Raw genomic sequence first — 26647 nt, forward strand, 5'->3', positions numbered from 1 at the left:
GCAAGGATTTTGAGAAGATAGCTTGTTGATCGCAATTCTTCGGTGGAGGTAGGTTATGGTTTCTCTTACGATATTCGTAGTAAACTCTTAATAGAGAACGATATGTATTGATAATATTCTAAACCCTGCTATGTGCTTCATTGTATGCTTGCATGAATGTAATTATATAATTGTGATTATATAAGTATGATGAAGTTATTGAATCCCAAATCTTGCAAAATCTTAATCTCTTTGTTAATAATGAGGCCTTGGTATAAAAGAAGACTTGATGAATTGATGGAAGGAGATTAGGGGATCGGGTGTCACGAACCGACATGTAGTATTAGGGATCGGGTGTCACGAACCGACACGTAGATTTAGGGGATCGGTTGTCACGAACCGACACGTAGTATTAGGGGATCGGGTGTCACGAACCGACACGTAGTATTAGGGGATCGGGTGTCACGAACCGACACGTAATATTAGGGGATCGGGTGTCACGAACCGACACGTAGTATTAGGGGATCGGGTGTCACGAACCGACACGTAGTATTAGGGAATCGGGTGTCACGAACCGACACGTAGATTTAGGGGATCGGGTGTCACGAACCGACACATAGATTTAGGGGATCGGAGTGTCACGTACCGACACAAGAGGATTAATGGATATTGAGGGAGCGGAGTGTCACGTACCAACACAAGGGAAATAAAGATAATGAATCTTGAAAGATGTTAATATACTCAATCTAATGAACATGATTCCCAAATGAGTATGGTATCGAGGCTTGAGTCCTCATGTGTGAACTTGACGGTAATTGTTAATGATATAGTATTTGTTGTTGCTACATGTTGAGTATGATAGTTGATTTTATGATATTACTCGGTATATATTGATTTCTATTTTGAGTTGGCCGATGATATCTACTCAGTACTCGTGTTTTGTACTGACCCCTACTTTTATGTTCTCTTCTTGTTTATTTGTGGAGTGCAGGAAACGTGTCATCGTCTTCAACTCAACAGTAATTCAAGCCAGTCTTACTACATCAAAAATTCAGGGTGAGCTAATGCTTCTAGCTTGGACTGGATCTTCTTCTTCAAGTCTTGATGCCTTGAACATCCGGCATGGACTAGCTTCTTATGTATTTTTAGCTTCTTAGAAACTCTTAGAATTAGTAGTTTAAAGTAGATGTTCTTGTGGTGATGACTTCCAGATTTTGGGAAATAATAGTTATTGAATTGGTTTTTATTAATGAGTTTAAGTCTTCCGCATTACTTTCTGTTGATATTATATTGAAATGTTAAGGTTTAGATTGGTTGGTTCGCTCACATAGGAGGGTAAGTGTGGGTGCCAGTCGCGGCCCGGTTTGGGTCGTGACAAAAATCCATGACGACTTCAAAACCGAAAAGACCGATACACAACCCTAGACTAAATGCAAAGTAATTTCTTCTTCTGATTTAAGTATACACTATAAACATTTATTATTTTACTTTTTATATTTTTGTTGTAACTCAAATAAAATTTAAAAAAAATATATGTGATTTTTGATAATTTATATTCATGGTTATAGAGTGCACGTGCAAATGCGCGTGGTGAAATACTAGTTACAAATAAACGATATAATTGGAGTTATATTTCTCAAAATTAAAAATTAGACCAATCATAAATATTACTTACCTTATAGAGAAATTGAAATCCAATCACATTACTTTAATCGACTTCTTCCCACTCATTTCGTATCATACGCTAAAATTGAAGTCATATTTTTCGAAGTTAGAAGTCAAAGAAATTATAATTATACTTGCCTGACTCATAAATTGAAATTGGATTATATTAATTTGATCAAATTCTTCACACTCATTTCGGATAATACGTTAATATTTAAATCATATTTCTCGATGTCAAAGTCAAACAAATAATAACAGTCGCTTATATTGATCTACTTCTTCCCATTCATTTCATATAATACGATAAAATTAGAGTCATATTTCTCAAAGTTGAAGTCAAACAAATAATAAGTAGCACTTACGTTAATTTATTGTTTTTCACTCATTTCACGTAATGCGATAAAATTAAAGTTATATTTGTCGAAGTTAAGTCAAACAAAATTATAATTATCATTTACATTGATTAACTTCTTCCAACTCATTTCACATACACAACAAAATTGGAGTTATATTTTTCGAAATTAAAAGTCAAAATCAAGCACAAAATTACTTACCTTATACACATTGAAATTATATCACATTAAAATGATGATGCAATGTTTAAAAAATTCATGGCAACTTCAAAATCGAACAGATCGATACACAACCCTACACTAAATGCAAAATAGTTTCTTCTTCTTTTGTTAAGTATGTACTATAACCATTTATCATTTTACTTTTTTATATTCTTGTTGTAACTCAAATACAATTTAAAAGGAAATTATGTGATTTTTAATAATTTATATTCATTGTTATGGAGTGCACGTGCAACGCACGTACTGAAATTCTAGTTTCAAATAAACGACAAAATTGGAGTCATATTTCTTGAAATTAAAAATCAGATCAATCATAAATATTATTTACCTTACACACAAAATGAAATCTGATCACATTAATTTGATCCACTTCTTTCCAATCATTTTGTATAATACGTTAAAGCTGAAGTCATATTTTTAAAAGTCAAAGAAATCATAATTATACTTATCTTACACACAAATTGAAATCGTATCACATTAATTTGATCAACTTCTTTCCACTCATTTTGTATAATACGTTAAAATTGAAGTCATATTTCTCGAAGTCAAAGTCAAACAATTCATAATTGTCTCTTATATGGATCTACCTCTTCTCATTCATTTCACATAATACGATAAAATTAGAGTCATTTTTCTCGAAGTTGAAGTCAAATAAATAATAAGTAGAACTAACGTTAATCAATTTTTCCCACTCATTTTATATATGTGATAAAATTAATGTTATATTTCTTGAGGTTAAGTCAAACAGAATTATAATTATTATTTATATCGATTCACTTTTTCCCACTCATTTCACATAAACGATAAAATTGGAATCATCTTTCTCAAAATTAAAAGTCAAAACCAATAATAAATATTACTTATCTTATACACAAATTGAAATCATATCACATTAACTTGATGATATAATGTTTTTAATAATCTATGAGAACATGTAAATTGGAGAAAAACAACTCAACAAGTGCAGGCTTCCCAATTTTAGTCCAATGGTTTCACAAGTCTACATAAAAAGTATCTAAATCAAATTTATGGATAAGTTTAAGAGATTATCTAATGCATTAAAAAAAAATATGACACCTAAAAAGGAATAATGGAGCATTGTATATTATTTTTAGTAGAATTTCTGTGAACTGTTTTTTTGTGCGCTAAAGAGGTATGTGACAATTAAATCTAAATGAAAGAATGGTCTACTTAAAATACACTAGAAAATTATCTGGGATTCACAGTCGTAGATGACTTTGTTTAAGTTCCAACTAATCCTTTTAACACTTCACTTCAAAAAATGCGCGATATTGTCACGTGAAAAATCGTAGCTAATTTATACGTAAATTATACTAGCAAATACCCCTTGGTCACGATAACTTAGTCACGGTCGATAGCATGTTCATAACGGGCGTTGCCGATAAATTGTCCAATATTTTAAAATTTGTGGTAACATTTAGTTAGCCACAATTAGACTAAAATATAGTGACGATTGAGCGGTATAAATCTTATTGTCTTGAAAGACATACGTGTATTTTTAACACGTGACTCGTGGGTTTCTTGTTTCGAAAACAAGCATATGTTTTTGTTCTCCTTTTGGGACTGGGAAAGGGGTTCTTATAACCTAGAAAATATCATTGACTTCGCTTACGTACATACTGACACAAGTAACTTCGACTAAAATTTGAAATGACATAATACATAAATATGCACTTTAACTTAGCCTCAGTAAATATATCTATGCCACCATTAAACTTATTGTCACGGCCCAATTAAGGATCATGACCGACGATAAGGGGAAAGAATCCCAAAACAAGTCTTAACATAAATCTACAAAAAAATCGGGCATAGTTCCTTTGTTTTAAGGTCTATCCTGAATTTTTTTATGTCTTAGAAATTCACAACACAACCAATAGCAACTATAAGCAACGACATGATATCCTTCAGTGATCTAATTGTCATGCAATAAACCCAATTCATTTCCAAATTACGAAAATAAGTTTCAAATAGTTACTTCACTACAATACAAGGACTAATCATGACTCAAATCAAAGGAATGACAAATAGAGAGACTCTTAAGAGTTTTGAAACGAAACATAACAAATCAATAGAGTGAGTAATAATACTTAACCATAACCATTTTAATGAGGGACAGGTTAGAAAACATGCTAGTACAATAATTATAATTATAAAATAATGTTCTTTTAGAAACAATAACAATATTGAATCTTTTGTGACTCCTATAAGCAAAAACAATGTAAATACTTAATAGTAAACTCAAAAAAACCTTTCCATATCAAATCTTATAATTGTAAACTTAGAAAAACGTTTTCATATCAAATCTTATATTTGGGAGGTTTCCAAGGATGAATCATGAAATCAGAGTGGCATTCTCTTTAAAAAGTAACCAATAACAGTGAACTTCTCATAAAGGAGTTAAATATTCATATCAGTAGATCCCTACTCAAGGGATATCAATATACTAGTTCTACCTTTCCAATTGCAATGACTTTATCATAAATTAGTTACTAGAAGGTGCACCACGTCTAATATATTCGTCGTTAGCTATGAGATTCATCAAAGTCTACTCCTATTTATATTTTTCTTGAGATTCAATAGAAGCATTTCAAAATAGAACAGACCATTTAAATCTTATCAAATCATATAACTCAAAGTTTAACAATCACCTGTCAAAATACTATTTCTCAAATAAGTGTAAAACATTTTCAATAACAATAATCATATCATGTAAGAATGATATCATCTCAAATAATATTTTTCAGTATCATATTTAGTAAAAGTTTTGTCCCACATGCAAATTCTAAACAGTCGGTAACACATTTACTTTATAAACCATGTAGAAATCATGAAATTTGTGAAATACAAATTGTGGTAAGATTACTACTCACAGTACTTGTGTTTAGATGCCAAACCTGTCACCTTAAGTAATATGTACGACTTCCATTCTATCAACCTATATTCACATCATATAAGTCTCGTGTTAAATCTCCTTGTTAGAGCTATTTCATGAACTAATTTACAACACTCAATTCCCAAGGTTACGGTTCAACCCTCACTTGTCAAACTCATATTTATTCACTGCTCTGCAATCGTGAAATTTCTAGCAACAAAGAGTCATAATTTCAAATATTTCTGTTAGAAACTTTCACTATAGGAGTTCATGTTCATTGCAGCCCACCATACTTAAATACCAACTCAATTTAATCATCACAATGTTACTCAACTAGTGAGGCTAGGAGTACTATATGGTTAGTTGAATAATAATCTTCCTTTGTCTATGGGTTTTCTCATATTGAAATTATCAGTTGAAATTCATATTCGAATTATCAATGTCACATTAACCCAACCCAGGATAATATATATAAAGGCATGTCAGTGAATTGAAATTAAATACTTGACTTTCATATTTATAACTGCACAGGTTCCACTTCTTCTTTTTCTTTGCTGTGATGAATATCTTGGCGCTCCTTCACAAACAGAAAAGTAAGGAATACGTTTTTTTTTCTTTCTTCGTTCATTCACAGGAGAACAAGAAGAGCTCAACGTTTTGTTTTCTTTTTACTTATTGTTGTGTCAGGCTGAACAGGTTTAGTAGTCATTGAAGCCCCCTCACCTCCCCTCTTATATTTGCACGTGAGATGGAGCTAAAGCCCATTCTCCACCCTTTAGTTTATAACTAAAGCTAACGACTAAATTGCCCTAATTCAATAATAGGGTTTAATCATAGGGTATTACACTTATATAAAGTTGGTTAAGTAGACACACATCTTAGATGGCATAGTACACATAGGACGCCACGAAGAATATTGTGCAGAACGCGATGAATTGCAACATCAGATTTCAAGGACACATACGCCTACTTGTTCAACAATATATAAATTTAAGTTTCTATTTATGTTATGTATATTCGGATATAAATGTCAGTTGATAAGTTTATTTATTATGTCATTTGGAATTAATATAGAAGATCAGAGAATTGAAATAACTTGTATGGACGAGGTGTTTATATTTGTTGTCAATGATTTCATATAACAAGTATGATATTGAAATATTTCGTTGTATACTATTTTCCAACATTATGGGTTGAAATTATTACATAGAGCATATTAAACCTTTCTTAAAACAAATCCTTCGTAAGGAGTCTCAAATGGAACCTCTGAACTAATCAAATTTCAATGTAGATATTGAAACACCATATAAGATAAAAAAAAATATTTTCTTTCACATTTTTTTTCTTGAGAATCATGTATTAATCAAAAGAACATTTTAAAAAAAGAAATGCTAAATGGCCAGAAAAATATAGTCAAAATTTGGTCAGAATAGTGAAAAAGACAATTATAGCATTTTCTTCCAAATAAAATTAATTTTTTGATATTTTCAAAAACGCATGAGCATTAATTATTGATAAAATTAATTTTCTGGGTCCCATACTTTATTACTTCTTCAAAAAAAAATTCTTTTGTCATTTCACTTCTCCTTGATTTTTTTTCCTCTTTTTATAAAAAAATTAAAATATGATGAAAATAAAGTACTATATTTAAGCATTTAAATTGTTTAAATTCATCCTATGAATGAAATAATAAAAGAAATTATTTTATGTATCTATTGAAACTTCATCGATGTAAAATATTTTTTTAAGAGAATAAAGAAAATCATAATTTCCTGGAAAAAAAAACATAATTTATTTGCTTTAATGTTAAATTCTCTATGTATATATAATTAATACATTAAATTTTTTTCAATAATATGACTCAGTTTTAAATATACTCTCTATATTTCAAATTTAAATATTTATACTTATGTACCATAAGAAATATACACTTACACCTCCAATTAAGTTTATCCATAACTAATTATATTAAAATATAATTATTAAATAATAAACTAAAAATATAAAAAAAAATTAACGTTGTTCTTACAAAATTAATTAGTGTCGATACTATAAGTAATAAAAAATTATGATTTCTATATGCTTTGATGTTTATCATATATAAAGTGTTTTGAGTTTTGCATGACTTTTATTGAAATATTTTCAAATTATACTTACAAAATTATTCAAATATGCACTTTAAATTTATTTAAACACAACTTCATAAACTTATTTAGTTAGAACTCATATTAATAATAATAAATAAGTAATATTTCACATATTATCAAGTCAACATAATATAAGGGTGCAAAACTATCACATATTTAATATGATTGTTGTTAAATAGGATCGACACTGAAGAAATATATGATTTTATAATATTGTGATTTTTGCATCTCTAAGGTTTTTCGAGTTTTGATTGTCGTTATTAATATAGTTTTAGATTATATGTTAAGATATTCAATAAATAGCCTAAATTTATTTAAACATAATAATTTATAAAATTATATACTTTTCATATTAATAACAAATATGATTAATGATCTATAAGTTATCAAATTGACGTAATATATTGCAGATACAAGACTATAATTAACATTAACACGTTACTCTCAGGGATTCTCAGCAATATGCAATATAAGTAAAATAAATATGGATTCTGAAATTTATAATTGAATGATAATGATTAATACGATTTTTCACTAATTAATAATTGTTTATACATCGTGTGTGTTTTTCTTTTAGAAAAATAATAACATAATCTTGGACTTAGATAGTTTAAATAACTATTAATACTAATGCAATTTTTCGTAGTGATGCCTTGAATTAAGAAAGTTATTTCTTATTATATAATTGTCTAAATATCAAGTTTGACTACTCTCTTTTTAATATAATACTATCATTGATATATATAGAATAATCAAATAATATATAGAATACTTTTTACATTTCATTACTATACCACATTGTTTGTTTGATCTTCATGTTAATAATATTGTGCAAATTATGTTGAATTATTATTAGGAGAAAAAGATTTGATATACTCCTTAATTTTGTAATATAGAGATAATATATATTTCGTAAAGAAAAGGTCACATATACATTCATTGTTACATGAGCAAATTATAAAACTTATGTATCCTCTTTTGACTAACGAAAGTTATACTTTAGATTTTTAATTTATTTATTTTAAACCTATCACATAGAGAAAAATCAGGTAGTTTTTTCACGTGATTTTATTTTTGAGTTTTTGAATTCAATGACTAATTTGGTCTTAGTTATGTAACGACCCGTTTAGTCGTTTTGAGCAACAGACTTCAATTCTGGAAAAACTGGCAGAAGCGACGGACCCCACGACGGAACGTCATGGGCACGACGGACCGTCGAGGGGGTCTCGTCCCAAAATACTTAGAAAATCTGAAATTGGGTACTGAAAATCAACTCTCTGAACTTTGTGACGGAATGGCAGGACGGACCGTCACACACCCTTGGTGGAAATTTGGGTCTCTGAACTCTGCGACGACCTGCAGGACGGACCGTCGCAGGCACGACGGCCCGTCACAGGTTGCGCAAATCCCAGGCAGAGTCGGATTTCTGGTTAAGTTTTAAGGGACGTTTTTGACTATTCTTGCCTTAATTATAAAGTTCGTGGGTTTATATTAATAACTCAAATTTTTGAGGGGTTAAAAGAGGTAACCCTAAGTTAATTAGTGGGGTATTATTGCCATCTTTTATTCTTAATTATATACTAATTGGGGTAAAAGAAAGAGGGTTGGAATAAAGAAAATAGAAAGAACAAGAGAGAGAGGGAGAATCGAACGAGAAGGGAGAAACAAAGCTTGGAGAAAAATTTGCTTGCTTGATCACTAATCTTCGGTGGAGGTAGGTTATGGTTTTCATGCATTCATAGTAAACTCTTAATAGAGAATGATATGTATTGGTAGCATTGTAAACCCTACTATATGCTTAATTGTATGTTTGCATGAATATGATTATGTGATTATGATAAGATAAGCATGATCAAAAATATTGAATCCCAAATCTAGAAAAGAAACTTTAATATACATTATTAATGATGATGCCTTGGTATAGAAGAAGGCTTGATGAATTAAAGTAATAGGATTGAGGATGCCTTGGTATAGAGAAGGCTTGATGATTTACAGAATGATATTAGTGGATCGGAGTGTCACGTTCCGACACATAGATTTAGTGGATCGGAGTGTCACGTTCCTACACATAGATTTAGTGGATCGGAGTGTCACGTTCCGACACATAGATTTAGTGGATCGAAGTGTCACGTTCCGACACATGTAGGGGATCGGAGTGTCACGTTCCGACACATGTAGGGGATCGGAGTGTCACGTTCCGACACATTTAGGGGATCGGAGTGTCACGTTCCGACACATGTAGGGGATCGGAGTGTCACGTTCCGACACATAGAATTAGGGGATCGGAGTGTCACGAACCGACACATAGAATTAGGGGATCGGAGTGTCACGAACCGACACAAGAGGAGGAAAGATAATGAATCTTGAAAGATGTTAATATACTCAATCTAACGAACATGATTCCCAAATGAGTATGGTATTGGGGCTTGAGTCCTCATGTGTGAATTTGATGGTACTTATTGATGATTATAGTACTTGTTGTTGTTACATGTTGAGTTTTGTAGTTGATTTATGATAATACTTGATATATATTGTTCCCTATTTTGAGTTGGCCGATGATATCTACTCAGTACCCGTGTTTGTACTGACCCCTACTTTTATTGTTTTCTTCTTGTTTAATTGTAGAATACAGCAAACGTGCCGTCATCTTCGACTCAACAGTAATTCAAGCCAGTCTTCGTCACACCGGATCTTCAGGGTGAGCTAACACTTCTAGCTTGGACTGGATCTCCTCCGTCACGTCTTGATGCCTTGAACCTCCGACACGGACTAGCTTCTTATGTATTTTTAGCTTTTAGAATACTCTTAGTTTAGTCATTTGTTTGTAGATGTTCTTGTGGTGATGACTTCCAGATTCTGGGGATAATGATAAGTTTTTGAGTTATAGAAGTTGATTATTGATTTTTATTAATGAGTTTAAGTCTTCCGCATTACTTTTGTTGTTATTACATTGAAATGTTAAGGTTAGATTGGTTGGTTCGCTCACATAGGAGGGTAAGTGTGGGTGCCAGTCGCGGCTCGGATTTGGGTCGTGACAAACTTGGTATCAGAGCATTAGGTTCGTTGGTCTCATCACACAAGAACAGGTCTAGTAGAGTCTTAAGGAACAGTAGGGGGACGCCTTTACTTTTCCTTGAGAGGCTATAAGACTTTAGGAAAAATTTCACTCTTTCATTCTTTCTTTCGTGCTACTACTTGAGTCCAATTGGTATCTAGGCGATACGAATTGGTATCTGACCATCTTCACTCTCTTTTGCAGATGGTTAGAACTAGAGCAACGACTACGCCAACACCAACGTCGGCCAGACAAGAAACAACTGAGCCAGCCACTGGGGCTGTGGCTCGAGGAAGAACAGTGGCAAGGGGCCGTGGAAGAGGTCGTGGGAGGACGTCCTCTAGAGGGAGAGGACAAGCACCTAGCCCATCTGATACTAGGGTAGTGACTCCCCCACCGACTGAGGAAGTAATAAGAGAAGGGGAGGATGGGGAAACGGAACAAGTGCAAAACGAGGAAATGCCACCCCAACCTACCCCAGAGATGATCAATCAGGTTCTGTCTTATCTTAGCGGGTTATCTGATCAAGGCCAGACACCCCTAGTGTTCTCTACACCAGCACCTCAGGCTCCGGAGGTACAACATGCGGCTACTATGGCTCCCCGCATGGATGTTCCATTGGACATAGGCACATTTCCACGCCTGACTACTGGGCTTATAATGACAAATGATCAGCATGAACTTTTCAGTAAGTTCTTGAAATTGAAACCTCCAGTCTTCAAGGGTGCGGAATCTAAGGATGCTTATGATTTTATGGTTGACTGTCACGAGCTACTACACAAGATGGGTATAGTAGAACGGTTTGGTGTGGAGTTTGTGACTTATCAGTTTCAAGGGAACGCCAAAATGTGGTGGCGGTCACATGTCGAGTGTCAACCAATAGAGGCACCACCTATGACTTGGGCCTCATTCTCTAGTTTGTTTATGGAGAAGTATATCCCCCGGACTTTGAGGGATCGGAAAAGGGATGAGTTCTTGAGCCTAGAGCAAGGTAGGATGTCGGTTAATGCTTATGAGGCTAAGTTTCGTGCGCTATCCAGATATGCCACTCAACTTTGTTTCAGTCCTCAAGAGTGGATTCGCCGGTTTGTGAAGGGGTTGAGGTCAGAATTGCGGATTTCGGCCTTACAGATAGCGGCAACGGCAGAATCCTTCCAAGAGGTGGTAGACTTTGTGATAGAAGTGGAAGGAGTGAAGCCAGAAGACTTCACCACAACACCGACATCAAAAAGTCTTCGAAAGGGAGGTGAGTTTAATGGTTCTTACACTAGAGGACAAGGTTCGGGAAGTTACTCAGTCCGACCAATTCAGTCTTCACTACAGACTGTAGTTGGGGGACCACCTCAGACTGGTCAACACTTCTCCGAGGGGCATATGATCGACTCCAAAGAATGTTATGGATGTGGGGAGATTGGACATATTAGGAGAAATTGTCCCAGGCCAAGTTACAGACCCCCAATAACTAGAGGTAGAGGCCGTTTTTCTGGAGGGCGTGGTGGTCGAGGTAATAGTGGTCACCAAAACGGCAGAGGTAATGGGCAAACTGGGGCCACTACATCACAACATGGTAGGGGCAACGGACAGACAAACGATAGGGCCCATTGTTACGCTTTCCCTGGGCGGTCTGAAGCGGAGGCATCTGATGTTGTCATCACAGGTAATCTTCTGGTTTGTGATTGCATGGCTTTTGTATTGTTTGATCCTGGATCCACGTTTTCTTATGTATCTTACTCATTTGCTAATGGTCTAAATTTACATTGTGAATTACTTGATATGCCTATCCGTGTCTCTACTCCGGTGGGTGAGTCTGTGGTAGTTGAAAAGATATATAGGTCTTGTTTGGTAAACTTTGCGGGGAGCAACACTTATGTAGATTTGGTTATCTTAGAAATGGATGATTTTGACGTGATTCTGGGTATGACTTGGCATTCTCCGCAATTTGCAATCTTGGATTGTAATGCTAAAACGGTGACGTTAGCCAAGCCTGGGACAGACCCGTTAGTGTGGGAGGGTGACTACACTTCCAATCCGGTCCGCATCGTCTCCTTTCTTCGTGCTAAGAAAATGATTAGTAAAGGGTGTTTAGCTTTCTTGGCACATCTCAAGGATGACACTACCCAAGTACCTTCGATTGAGTCGGTTTCAGTAGTTCGTGAGTTTCTGGATGTGTTCCCTCCAGATCTTCCTGGTATGCCACCGGATAGGGATATTGACTTCTGTATTGATCTTGAACCCGGTACTCGCCCCATTTCTATACCCCCTTATAGAATGGCTCCCGCGGAGTTAAGAGAATTAAAAGCACAACTTCAAGAGTTATTGAACAAAGGCTTCATTAGACCAAGTGCATCTCCTTGGGGTGCTCCAGTTTTGTTAGTAAAGAAGAAGGATGGGAGTTTTCGAATGTGTATAGACTACAGACAACTAAACAAGGTAACCATAAAGAACAAGTATCCTCTTCCCCGCATTGATGATTTGTTCGATCAGTTACAAGGTGCTTGTGTCTTCTCTAAGATTAACTTGAGATCCGGTTATCATCAATTGAAAATACGGGCAACGGATGTGCCAAAGACTGCTTTTCGAACGAGGTATGGGCATTACGAATTTGTAGTGATGTCCTTTGGTCTTACGAATGCCCCTGCTGCGTTCATGAGCTTGATGAACGAGATTTTTAAGCCATATTTGGACCTCTTCGTGATCGTATTTATTGATGATATATTGGTATACTCAAAGAGCAAGAAGGAACATGAAGAGCATTTGAGAATGGTATTGGAAATGCTGAGGGAGAAAAAGCTTTATGCAAAGTTCTCTAAGTGTGAGTTTTGGCTAGATACGGTGTCCTTCTTGGGGCACGTGGTTTCTAAGGATGGAGTGATGGTGGATCCTTCTAAGATTGAGACAGTGAAGAATTGGGTAAGACCCACTAATGTGTCAGAAATAAGGAGCTTTGTTGGGTTAGCTAGTTACTACCGTCGATTTGTCAAGGGATTCTCTTCTATTGCTTCCCAATTGACGAACTTGACTAAGCAGAATGTTCCATTTGTATGGTCGGACGAATGTGAGGAAAGCTTTCAGAAGCTCAAGACTTTGTTGACTACCGCACCTATCCTTACCTTGCCAGTAGAGGGTAAGAACTTCATTGTTTACTGTTATGCATCCTATTCGGGTTTGGGTGCAGTACTAATGCAAGAGAAGAGTGTGATTGCTTATGCTTCAAGACAATTAAAAGTGCATGAACGTAACTATCCCACTCATGATTTGGAATTGGCCGCGGTAGTGTTTGCATTAAAACAATGGAGACACTATTTATATGGGGTTAAGTGTGAGATCTATACGGATCATCGTAGCCTTCAGTATGTCTTTACTCAGAAAGATTTGAACTTAAGACAGAGGAGATGGATGGAGTTACTAAAGGACTACGATATCACTATCTTGTATCATCCGGGGAAGGCGAATGTTGTAGCGGATGCTTTAAGTAGAAAAGCAGGAAGCATGGGAAGTCTAGCTCACTTGCAAGCCTCTAGACGCCCATTAGCTAGAGAGGTTCAGACTCTAGCTAACGACTTGATGAGATTAGAAGTAAATGAGAAGGGAGGATTGTTGGCTTCTGTGGAGTCAAGATCTTCTTTTCTTGACAAAATTAAGGGAAAACAGTTTGATGATGAGAAACTAAGAAGAATTCAAGATAAAGTATTGCGAGGGGAGGCTAAGGAAGCACAAATCGATGAGGAAGGTGTTTTGAGAATCAAGGGAAGGGTATGTGTACCCCGCGTCGATGATTTGATCGACACTATTCTGACAGAGGCTCATAGTACAAGGTATTCTATACATCCGGGCGCAACCAAGATGTATCGTGACCTAAAGCAACACTTTTGGTGGAGTAGAATGAAGCGTGACATTGTGGATTTTATTGCCAAATGTCCAAACTGTCAACAAGTAAAGTATGAACACCAAAGGCCCGTAGGAACGCTTCAGAGAATGCCCATTCCAGAATGGAAGTGGGAAAGAATTGCAATGGATTTTGTGGTTGGTCTTCCGAAGACAATGGGTAAGTATGACTCCATTTGGGTGATTGTTGATAGGTTAACTAAATCTGCTCATTTCATTCCGGTCAAGGTGACTTACAATGCAGAAAAGTTAGCCAAACTTTACATCTCGGAAGTGGTGCGATTGCATGGGGTTCCACTATCCATCATATCAGATATAGGTACGCAGTTTACTTCTAAGTTTTGGAAAACATTGCATGCAGAATTGGGTACTAGGTTGGACCTTAGTACTGCGTTCCATCCCCAGACCGATGGTCAGTCTGAGCGAACGATTCAAGTGTTGGAGGATATGCTTCGTGCGTGTGTGATAGAGTTTGGTGGTCATTGGGATAGCTTCTTACCCTTAGCGGAGTTTTCATACAATAATAGCTATCACTCAAGCATTGATATGGCCCCATTTGAAGCCTTGTATGGTAGGAGATGTAGGTCTCCCATTGGTTGGTTTGATTCGTTCGAGGTTAGACCTTGGGGTACTGATCTTTTGAGGGATTCGATGGAAAAAGTGAAGTCTATTCAAGAAAAGCTTCTAGCGGCGCAAAATAGGCAAAAAGAATATGCAGATCGAAAGGAATAGAGACTTAGAGTTCATGGAAGGTGAACAAGTCTTGTTGAAAGTTTCGCCCATGAAAGGGGTGATGCGGTTTGGAAAAAGGGGTAAACTAAGTCCAAGGTACATTGGACCATTTGAAGTACTCAAGCGAGTAGGGGAAGTGGCTTATGAGTTAGCCTTTCCCCCAGGGCTGTCCGGAGTACATCCGGTATTCCATGTGTCGATGTTGAAAAGATACCATGGGGGTGGAAACTACATTATCCGTTGGGATTCAGTTTTGCTTGATGAGAACTTGTCTTATGAGGAGGAGCCTGTTGCTATTTTAGATAGAGAAGTTCGCAAGTTGAGGTCAAGAGAGATTGCATCCATCAAGGTGCAATGGAAGAATCAACCGGTTGAAGAAGCCACTTGGGAGAAGGAGGCGGATATGCGAGAAAAATACCCACATCTGTTTACAGATTCAGGTACTCCTTTTCGCCCTTGTTTTCCTTCTTTTGATCGTTCGGGGACGAACGATGGGTAAATTGGTATCTAATGTAACGATCCGTTTAGTCGTTTTGAGCAACAAACTTCAACTCTGGAAAAACTGGCAGAAGCGACGGACCCCACGACGGAACGTTTAGTCGTTTTGAGCAACAAACCCGTTTAGTCGTTTTGAGCAACAAACCCGTTTAGTCGTTTATTGCCATCTTTTATTCTTAATTATATACTAATTTGGGTAAAAGAAAGAGGGTTGGAATAAAGAAAATAGAAAGAACAAGAGAGAGAGGGAGAATCGAACGAGAAGGGAGAAACAAAGCTTGGAGAAAAATTTGCTTGCTTGATCACTAATCTTCGGTGGAGGTAGGTTATGATTTTCATGCTTTCATAGTAAACTCTTAATAGAGAATGATATGTATTGGTAGCATTGTAAACCTTACTATATGCTTAATTGTATGTTTGCATGAATATGATTATGTGATTGTGATAAGATAAGCATGATCTAAAATATTGAATCCCAAATCTTGAAAAGAAACTTTAATATACATTATTAATGATGATGCCTTGGTATAGAAGAAGGCTTGATGAATTAAAGTAATAGGATTGAGGATGCCTTGGTATAGAGAAGGCTTGATGATTTACAGAATGATATTAGTGGATCGGAGTGTCACGTTCTGACGCATAGATTTAGTGGATCGGAGTGTCATGTTCCGACGCATAGATTTAGTGGATCGGAGTGTCACGTTCCGACACATAGATTTAGTGGATCGGAGTGTCACGTTCCGACACATGTAGGGGATCGGAGTGTCACGTTCCGACACATAGAATTAGGGGCTCGGAATGTCACGAACCGACACAAGAGGAGGAAAGATAATGAATCTTGAAAGATGTTAATATACTCAATCTAACGAACATGATTCCCAAATGAGTATGGTATTGGGGCTTGAGTCCTCATGTGTGAATTTGATGGTACATATTGATGATTATAGTACTTGTTGTTGTTACATGTTGAGTTTTATAGTTGATTTATGATAATACTTGATATATACTGTTCCCTATTTTGAGTTGGCCGATGATATCTACTCAGTACCCGTGTTTGTACTGACCCCTACTTTTATTGTTTTCTTCTTGTTTAATTGTGGAATACCGCAAACGTGCCGTCATCTTCGACTCAACAGTAATTCAAGCCAGTCTTCGTCACACCGGATCTTCAGGGTGAGCTAACACTTCTAGCTTGGACCGGATCTCCTCCGTCACGTCTTGAAGCCTTGAACCTCCGGCACGGACTAGCTTCTTATGTATTTTTAGCTTTTAGAATACTCTTAGTTTAGTCATTTGATTGTAGATGTTCTTGTGGTGATGACTTCCAGATTCTGGGGATAATGATAAGTTTTTGAGTTATAGAAGTTGATTATTGATTTTTATTAATGAGTTTAAGTCTTCCGCATTACTTTTGTTGTTATTACATTGAAATGTTAAGGTTAGATTGGTTGGTTCGCTCACATAGGAGGGTAAGTGTGGGTGCCAGTTGCGGCTCGGATTTGGGTCGTGACAAGTTATCTCCCTTATGAATATATTTATTTATTTATTTGAGTTTGCTGTTCATGTATAATTTTTCGCTTCCATTCTTTAGCTTAGAAAACATGAGAATTTAAAAGAAATAAAAAGAAATAGTGAACAAAAAAAAATTAAAAAAAAAACTAATTTTTTTTTTGCGGTTAATTGAATTTTATTTTGTAATTGTAAAAATGTTGATGCATCTATAATAGACTTTGCAAGAACATAAGTGAAAAATTAAATTTGATCATCAACATAGTATGTCAAAATTAGTCGCGGAATTAAAGAAGATAAAAAATAAATAAAAAAGACAAAAATTCATATATGAAGAAGATCACATATAACTCGAAATATTTTGAAAAAGATCAAATATACCTTTTTATATTTTTATTTTATTAAAAAAATTTTAATAAAATTTTCACTTTCATCAGCGAAAAATAATTTTGATTCTTCAAACATACCTCAAAATACTACGAGAAGGGTCAAACATACCTTATATAATCTTTATTTAATTTTAAAATACATAATTTAATTTTCTTAAAACATAGTAATCAAATATGTAATTAATTTTTTTTAAATATGTAGCTTAATTTTTAAACACGTTGTTGTAAATATGTAGTTTAATTTTTTAAAACATAATAACCAAACATAAACTTTATATATGTAATTTTTCAACATGAATGTGTAGTTATCTTGGGTTGTTGTTATATAGGATTGACACTTATAAACCATAGATTTTTAGTACTTCTTTAATGTGTTGTTGTCTATCAATTCTAAAGTATTTTGACTTTTGATTGTTATTATTGAATTATTTTATATTATATAAATATATAAAAGTATTTAAAATATATTTAAAGGCAATTTAAATTTATTTATATAATACATGCAATAAAATACTAATTTTAAAAATTATTAATCCGTTCAAAATAAATATTAATTTGAAAGAAAAAAATAATATTGTGACTACAACTATGTATACTTAATATTTTAGCAGATCATTTAATAACAAACATTTTTTAATAAAATAACAAATAAAACTAATAAAGAAAACTGTATACGTGATAAAACTTAAATCTAGTCATGTTAAATTTGTATTGTCATAGTCAACGGAGAACTATAACGATCTTTTTCTTTCAATTTTTTTATAAAAGTTTATTTTGAAATCATAAAAAACTCTTTTTATCCTTTTTATGTTATTAAAATTTTTTAATGAATCACCATCAAAGTTTTTATAAAAAAAATTGTATATATCTCTAATACTGAAATAATAAATAAAAATTAATTTTAATGAGTCTTTTTTGCGTATGACATGATTCATATGTTATCGAAAATATGAAGATAATCACATAATAGAGGAAGCATGATGGTAATTTTAGTTTTGTTCTTATTTCGCTCACATAATTTTGAGTATAATTGAATAAAATATATTTTTATCATTAATTTTTTCTAGAAAATCGGTGTATAACAACAACTCATTTGAATAAATAAGAGTAACTCTTTAGCCAACTCGACTAATATCATATTTTTATTTTTTATATAAATTTTTAATATTTTAATTTAGATATAAATTATTTTTTCGCGATTAAAAATTATAAATTAAAATAGATAATTTAACCTTAGTTCTGTTTTATACTTTTAAAAAATTTTCTTGTCATTAAGGAATAAGAAATGAAAAAAATAAAACTGAAAAGAATAAGTAAAAAGGAGGAAAATTGAATTATGTTTTTTTTTTGAATTTTTTTTGTTCTTTTCTCATGTTTAACTAAGAAATCATCAATAATTAATCTTACTAAACATTTTCAATATCTTAAAAATATAATTGAATAATATATTTAATATTTAAGTTAAAAGGTAAAAATATAAAGTAAACTAGATTATAATATAAACATATCATTTTAGTCAAAATGATTTTTTCTTTTAAAAATTAAGAGGGTTAATTATGGGGATGATGTATTTATACCTCCAATTTTGACTGTATTGTTGACAACAAAGAAATGCTGGTCGGACCAAATTTACATCAAGACATACTATTTATTCTAGAAAAATGCAGGAGTCTTACTCAACTCAAGCAACTTCAAGGCCATCTCATCACCATTGGCCATGGACAAACTCAGCTTTATGCATTCAAGCTTGTTCGTTTATGCACCATCTATCTCTCCAACCTCAATTATGGTCGCTTAATCTTCAATTACATCACTGTCCCGAATGTTTACCTTTATACTGCGATGATCACTGCATACACTTCCCTTCCTAATTATAAATCTTCTATCTTGTTATACCGCGAAATGGTTCGTAGTGGCTTGTCAAAGCCCAACCAATTTGTATTCCCGATTATTCTAAAGTCTTTCCCTGAAGTTACAAAGCCTTATGGGGTTGGAATGGCGCATACCCATATCGAGAAGATGGGTTTTGGGAAATACCCTGTTGTGCAGACAGCTCTTTTGGATACTTATTCGAGGTTCTCATCTGATATTAGAGTTGCACGCCAGCTGTTTGATGAAATATCTGAGAAGAATGTGTTTTCATGGACTGCAATGATAGCGGGATATACTAGAGTGGGGCGAATGGGGGATGCTATTTTGCTTTTTGAAGAGGTACCTCAGCATATAAGAGACACTCCTTCTTGGAATTCAATAATTGCAGGATGTACACAAAATGGTTTGTTTAGTGAGGCCATTTCACTGTTAGGAAGAATGATTGTTGAGGAAGGGATGATTCAAGGGATTAAGCCTAATGAGGTTACATTTGCATGTGTACTTGCTGCTTGCGGGCACACTGGGATGCTTCAGCTCGGAAAATGTATTCACGGGTACATATATCGAAATAATCTTCATTTGAATTCTCTTACAGTAAATGCTCTCATTGATATGTATGGAAAGTGTGGTAGCTTGAAAGACGCAAGAAATCTTTTTGATAAGGCTAATAGGGGCAGTTTGACATGTTGGAATTCTATGATCAATTGTTTGGCTCTTCAAGGTCATTGGGAAGGTGCTATTGCAGTTTTCAAAGATATGTTGCGATATGGAGATGATGTAAAACCTGATACAGTGACTTTTATTGGCTTGTTAAGTGCCTGTACTCATGGAGGATTGGTGGAAGAGGGGCTTAGTTATTATGATTTGATGACACGGGTATATGGAATTAACCCTGAAATTGAGCACTATGGGTGTTTAATTGATCTTCTCGGACGAGCAGGTAGGTTTGAGGAAATTATGAAAATCGTGAGCGAGATGCACATAACACCAGATGCAGTTATATGGGGTTCCTTGCTTAATGGGTGCAAAATCCATGGGCGTATAGACTTGGCAGAATTTGCACTGGAAAAATTGATTAGTATTGATCCCAACAATGGTAGTTATTACTCTATGCTTGCTAATTTATATGGGGAGTTGGGAAAGTGGGATGAAGCTCGAAAGGTAAGGAAGATCCTAAATCAGCAGAATGCTTATAAAGCACCCGGTTGCAGTTGGATTGAGCTAGATAGCCAAGTTCATCAGTTTTATTCGGTAGACAAATCTCACCCTAGAATGGAAGAGATATACTCAATTTTGGAATGTTTCTTTGATTTGCATTCACAATAGCATGTACCTTCTTGCTGATTTCCATCTTCCTAAGAGATTTAACATTCCTACATCCCTCTTATAACCAAGATCTGGTTTGTTTTGGAACACCAGTTGCTTCTTGATCAATGACTTGCGCTGATATGCAGATTTGGCATATGAGCTAGACACTAGCTAGTTCTAGTGCTTCCGTGGTTAATCTGGAACTGTAAGAAGCAAGAATTAAGGAAGATCATTGATGGAACACTAATGAAGCTCGAAAGGTAAGGAAGATCCTAAATCAGCAGAATGCTTATAAAGCACCCGGTTGCAGTTGGATTGAGCTAGATAGCCAAGTTCATCAGTTTTATTCGGTAGACAAATCTCACCCTAGAATGGAAGAGATATACTCAATTTTGGAATGTTTCTTTGATTTGCATTCACAATAGCATGTACCTTCTTGCTGATTTCCATCTTCCTAAGAGATTTAACATTCCTACATCCCTCTTATAACCAAGATCTGGTTTGTTTTGGAACACCAGTTGCTTCTTGATCAATGACTTGCGCTGATATGCAGCTTTGGCATATGAGCTAGACACTAGCTAGTTCTAGTGCTTCCGTGGTTAATCTGGAACTGTAAGAAGCAAGAATTAAGGAAGATCATTGATGGAACACTAATGTGTTACTCCCACCAAGTCTTTGTTTACTCTGAGCTTGAAGATAATGGTATTCGCTTTCTGCACCAGACATTCAAAATATGGAGTTATTCTTAGCTACACATGGTATGACATATTGCATTCATACTTTAAGAATATATATCGCATGCCCAAATGTTGATTTCATCTAATGATTTCATATCGCGATATGAAATTGCATGTCCAAATGCCTACTTAGAACATCAGCAATCCATATACTTAATGGAAATTTAGATGATATGGTTTGTTAGAAATGCAAATTTATCCTAATAAGATTGTATTCTTTGAAAGCTTTGTTAGTCAGTTCTTACACCCTATCTTGTTTAAGGCTAAATCTTTTATGTATTTTCTTTTTATTAATAATGAGACTGTTGATGCCAAGCAGGAGGTGTCCTTGAAACTGCAAACTAGGTAGGTCTAAATACTTTTCTTTATGAGAACTATCTAAGCTTTCATATCAACTGCAGCTTCTTTTCACTGATTATCCAAAAAATAGGAGTCCATTTCTATCTCCATATATTTCACATCAAAGGCACAAAGTGTTTATGTACTAATGTATTCTCGACTCCAAGTTTCTTATATTTGAGTTTTAAAAGTTGGTTTCACACTTCGAGTAAAAAGTTGAGAATTTGAGTAAGTTTGTGATTTGAAAAGGCTAAGTTGCTTAAAAGTGATTTTCGAAGTCTTTTGGAGTTTCGAGTATCGGAATAGAATTTCTCAATTCCATTAGTTTTGGATAGTAAAAATTGGTCTCTGAGAAATGTTGAATTCATATTCAAAGTCGTTTTAAGGATTTGAGGTTCTAAGTTGGAAATTATTGAGATTTTAGCCTTTGGTTTGACTTTGGTCAACATTCGGGGTTCGGATGCTCGGACAAGAATTTCGAGAGTTCCATTGCATTCAGGGGACGATTTTAGGTGTAGTTGAGCTCTTGGTTGAATTTTTAGAGGTCCCGGACTTGATTTGGCCCTTTTAGGTATTATGTTCATTCTTTGTGGCTTTCACGTGTTCCGGTTTGAGAAGACCTTGGATCCGCATTTTGATGGTTCTATTGTGTCTGGGACGTCGAGTTTAGTCAATTTGCATCTATGGTTTGTGTGTACGGGGTTCCAAATAAATTTTTGAGGTTCCTTTTGATGATTTTTGAGTTTGCTGATTTTCCTGTCTGGGTGGCTGAAGCCAACCCTCCACGATCGTGGAGGGGTGACTGCATTCGTGGGAGGTCGAATCTTTGACCTTCGTATTCGCAGAGTGTATGACGCCTTCTTGAGCTCAGTTATGAGCTCTCCGGCCGCTTTGCGAACAAGGGTGCACGTTCGCGTAGGACCCCTGACAGTGTTTTGATCCAAATTCGAGGTTTCTTCCCCATTTTCCATTGTTGGAGCTTTGAGAACTCGGTGGAGGTGATTTCAAGTGAGTTTTTCAAGATAAAATAACTGGGTAACATTTCTTGACTTTAAATCTTCAATTACCCATTATTATTATTGATATTGGATTTTGGATAGATAAATTGAGGGTTTTCATGAATTTGAGTTGTTGAAGTAAAATTGGGTTTGTGAACAAATTTTAAATCCTTTTTCAAAATGGTTTTCACCAATGAGTTCCCAATGCCTTAAGTAATGTTTTCAAGAAAAGATTTTTATATTTAAACCTCAATTTTGGAATTGGTTTTTTAAGTTTATTGACCTTTCTATCTAAATTGCTTGAGTTTGGTAGTGTTAATTCTGGAATCTTATTTTGATTACTTAATTGAACTAGATTGTGGGGCATCGGATATCGTTCGAAAGGAGAAGGCTCAAGCTTTGAATTAATCTCCTCAAGCTTTGGATTGATTAATTGATTGAATTACGGCAAGTGGTCTCTTAAACTTTGTAACCTAGTTGAATCGTCTATTTCCTTTCATTGTGTGTTGGGGAATAATGGGATTGAGGAAGGCTCATTGTTGCACTTGTTTAATCTTAATGAATAAAAAGGGGATTAAAGAAAAGGCGACTTGTTGATCATAATGCTTGTGAATTGTCTTTCTTGTGACCCTTATTTGATTGATTAATGAAGTGCTTTGATGGAACAAATGTGGACTTGAATTGTATGAATTGTTGTCTCTTTCTTATGGCGTGTCATTGCTTATTTGTGTTGATTGTTGAACATAGGACGGACCCACATGTAAGCCATTCGAAAACTATGCGGTATATATAAGGTAAATTTTGTGTATTTATGTGAATATATATATTTTGAACCCCTTCAATGACAAGGAAAATTAGATAGCCCGGTGGCACTAGGTTACCTTTCAACTATGTGGGATGTCCAGGGTTCAAATCCCTTGGCTAGTGTTTTACTTTTTGTTGTTTTAGTTTTTCTTTTTTTTTTGGTTCCAGATCCATTTTTTACGTTTTTTTTTAGATACCATGCTAAAAGTGTGGCTTTAAATCCAAAAGAATTCAAGGGTCACATTTCTTGAAAAAAAGTTTGTTGCCTTATTTACATGTTTATACTTTTATTTTTTGAACCCCCTGAATGAAAATCTTGGGTTCGCCACTGGTTGAACACCATGCTATGACATGTGATATCAGGTCGAAGGGAAATGGTTCCGGCTAGTTATTTGATATAAAGCCGTACGGAAATGGTTCCGGCTAGTGATGATATAAAGCCGAAGGGAAATGGTTCCAACTAGTGATTCGATAGAAAGCCGAAGGAAAATGGTTTAGACTAGTGATTCGATATAAAGTCGATGGGAAATAGATCCGACTTGTGATAATGTGCCGAAGGAAAATGGTTCCTGTAAGAATTTCATTAATTTCAGAGATCATCTGCTAATGGGCAGTGAAGGAAGAGGTGGTTGACTCTCTCCTGAATTGTCTTGCAAAAATAGCAGATATTGACCAACTACAATATTTTTCTATTCAGGTTGTCTAGAGTAAGACAAGCGTTGTTTAGTGTGATCCAGCTGAAGCATTTAATCTCATAGCCCATAGGTAGATTGGTCTTCCATACTAGCTTCATGGCCATTTATCAGTTACTTGACTTTGTTAGCATACTTGTGTATAGCATTCTTTCGCTGTGAATATATCTTTGCTTCCCCACTTTAGCCTATCTAGTTTACTTTCATCAAAATTGTGAGCTTCCACCATTGCTATTATTTCCATCAAACTCCCAAGTTCATAGTCCTGCAAACACCTTTCAAATGCATATCCCAAGTGTTTATGGTCCTGTTTTGAATAATTGAGGACTCCTTATCCATAGCAATGTTGAAGACATTGGGATATTCCTCCTTGAGATTTGTATTGTTTCACCATCAATCCTTCTAGAACTTGATATACATACCATCCCCAGGTTACAAGGGAATTCCATGAGAGAATTTAGAGTCTATATTTCCAAGGCCCAAGTCCTAACTCCATAAGGCAGATTTACGTTTTCCCCCTTTTTGGCACTTGATAGAATTTAATTGCAAAAACAATTGAGTTTTGCCCATACAGGTTTGGATTTATGCTTGTCTGAGTTTTGTTTTTTAGTTTTCAGGATTTCAATTATTTTGTGGTATGATCAAATGCAGATTTTTTGTGCTTAATATTTAAATCTTTGTCGAGATTGGTTTTGATTCACTTGTGATTTATCATTTTGTTATCGTGATGATTCATTTCTCATTGTTCCCCAATCTAGAACATAGCTTCTTTTGGAATATTATTAAAGCTTTTTTTAACCTGCGTATGTTAAATGCAACTGGTGCTTCGATTATTCCGTCTTTTCTTTTTAGAAAAAGAAAATTGGGTTTGGGGTCATCTAGCCTGTAAACTCTAGATACATGATTAGTAGTTTGAGAGATTGATGGGAAATATTTTCTTTTTATTTTTGACAAATTAAAAAGTTTTACTGAAAGCATCCAGTAGATGCAAAAGAGGAGTCGATTTGAGCTTACAAAATTATGAAAAGAAAGTTAAGAGAACAGCCTAACAAAATCTCAGAATTAATTTTTTTCACTTTATTGGAAAGCAATTGGCAAATGTAACGATATTAGGTTGGAGGGGTATACTGTATTTGCTAGGATATTCATGATCTTCTATTTAATGAAAAATCACAGACATCACTGACAAAATTGAGTAAGAGATGACTTTAGAAGACATGGACCTCCCTCCTCTGGCCGCACAAACACACATACAGAAGGTCAGCGTTGGCTTCAAGGTCATCACAGGTGTATCCTGGATTGTAAGAGGATGGGTGCACTTTGCTATTCTTTGGTTCCATAAAATTTAATGATAAGCAAACTATAATGTATACTATTATAAAATAATACTGTTGAATATACAACTGTTATTAATAAGTCTCACACCTTGCAATGAATCATAACCAACCACCAAGCTCTTGTCCTCCAAGGCCCTCCAATAGAAACAGCTGGTCTCGGGCGAACACCATTTATGGCATGATGAGTATGAAGGGTAGTGGGTGGCTATCATACCCTTTGTATATCTCAGGAAGAATCACACCTGAAAACTAGCCATTGAAGTGGGAGAGCGCAAGGTTATAAAAGCCCCACATCAACACATTTCTGTAGCGATGTGGGTCTCAAGTCCCATGAATATTTTGTGGTTTATTAGGTGCTAAGTTTTAGTCCAAAATTACTTGTGTTATTCAGCTTTTGTTGGAAGGGGATTGACGATCCATCAGTTTTACTGGCCAGTTTAGCTTTCAATTTAGAATTTAGTCATATACAGATCCCGCTACTAACTATCAGTGGTTCTGTTGTTGAAGAGTTTTATCAACACTTTATCTTTCTTCAAGTTATATGACACTTCATTTCAGGACATCACAAAATATTTGATGTCATTTCTCTTATTAATTCCTTACTGTAAGGATAAACTAGTATCACATTGATCATTAATTTACAACAACACTTCTTTATTTAGGTCTTAGATCATCAAAGCGAGTTCACATAGTTCATTCATATGTCTAGGCTCTGTTTCCACGTCAATGGCATGATAGTCTGATAGATGAACGAGAGTCATCTTTTGTATCGCATCAAGATAAATGACATAGATAAGATCATTGCTTAAAGAGTTTCATTGTCGAATTGATCTCAAAATTGGAGATGCAACACTTAAGTTAAATCCCTATAGTCAAAATGGAGGAGTGGTAAGCAATAAGGAAATACATACCAGAGTGAAGGATAGGTTTTTTAAGACAGTTGTGAGAGCAATGATGGTGTATGTGTGGATGTTGTGTATCTGAGGTTCGACATTATAAAAAATGGATGTTGTGAAAATTTGAATGGTATGATAGTGTGTTCATACAAAACTAGACAAAATAAGTGATGATTATGCCAAGTTACAAAAATCACATGGAGAAGATAAAAGAAAAGAAGGCCCCTGAATTATAGTTTGGAAATGTCTGCATTAGAAGTTCAAATGCACCGGTGGGACTCTATGATGGTTGAACGTTTTAAACTGGATGATGTAAACAATTCAGTCTCATGGACAA

The 26647-nt window shown here is 34.9% G+C and overlaps 1 protein-coding gene across 4 annotated transcripts in view; it reads left to right on the forward strand.

Annotated features, from left to right (window-relative positions):
• The first annotated feature begins 18684 nt into the window (after nucleotides 1–18684).
• Nucleotides 18685–26647, forward strand: part of LOC104646468 (pentatricopeptide repeat-containing protein At1g33350) — an 11787-nt gene continuing 3824 nt past the window's right edge. Inside the window, exons 1-3 of one of the 4 annotated variants that reach the window (XM_069295171.1) lie at nucleotides 18685–21265; nucleotides 22358–22618; nucleotides 22937–23028. In XM_069295171.1, the coding sequence (XP_069151272.1) occupies nucleotides 18939–20525 (1587 nt within the window). In that variant the 5' untranslated portion in view covers nucleotides 18685–18938 and the 3' untranslated portion in view covers nucleotides 20526–21265; nucleotides 22358–22618; nucleotides 22937–23028. Of the gene's footprint in view, nucleotides 22619–22936; nucleotides 23029–26647 lie in introns of all 4 variants that reach the window. The other 3 variants (XM_069295170.1, XM_069295172.1, XM_069295173.1) reach the window with 3 other exon arrangements.

The sequence above is a fragment of the Solanum lycopersicum genome, chromosome 3 (assembly GCF_036512215.1).
Source record: "Solanum lycopersicum chromosome 3, SLM_r2.1".
NCBI classification, from domain to species: domain Eukaryota; kingdom Viridiplantae; phylum Streptophyta; class Magnoliopsida; order Solanales; family Solanaceae; genus Solanum; species Solanum lycopersicum.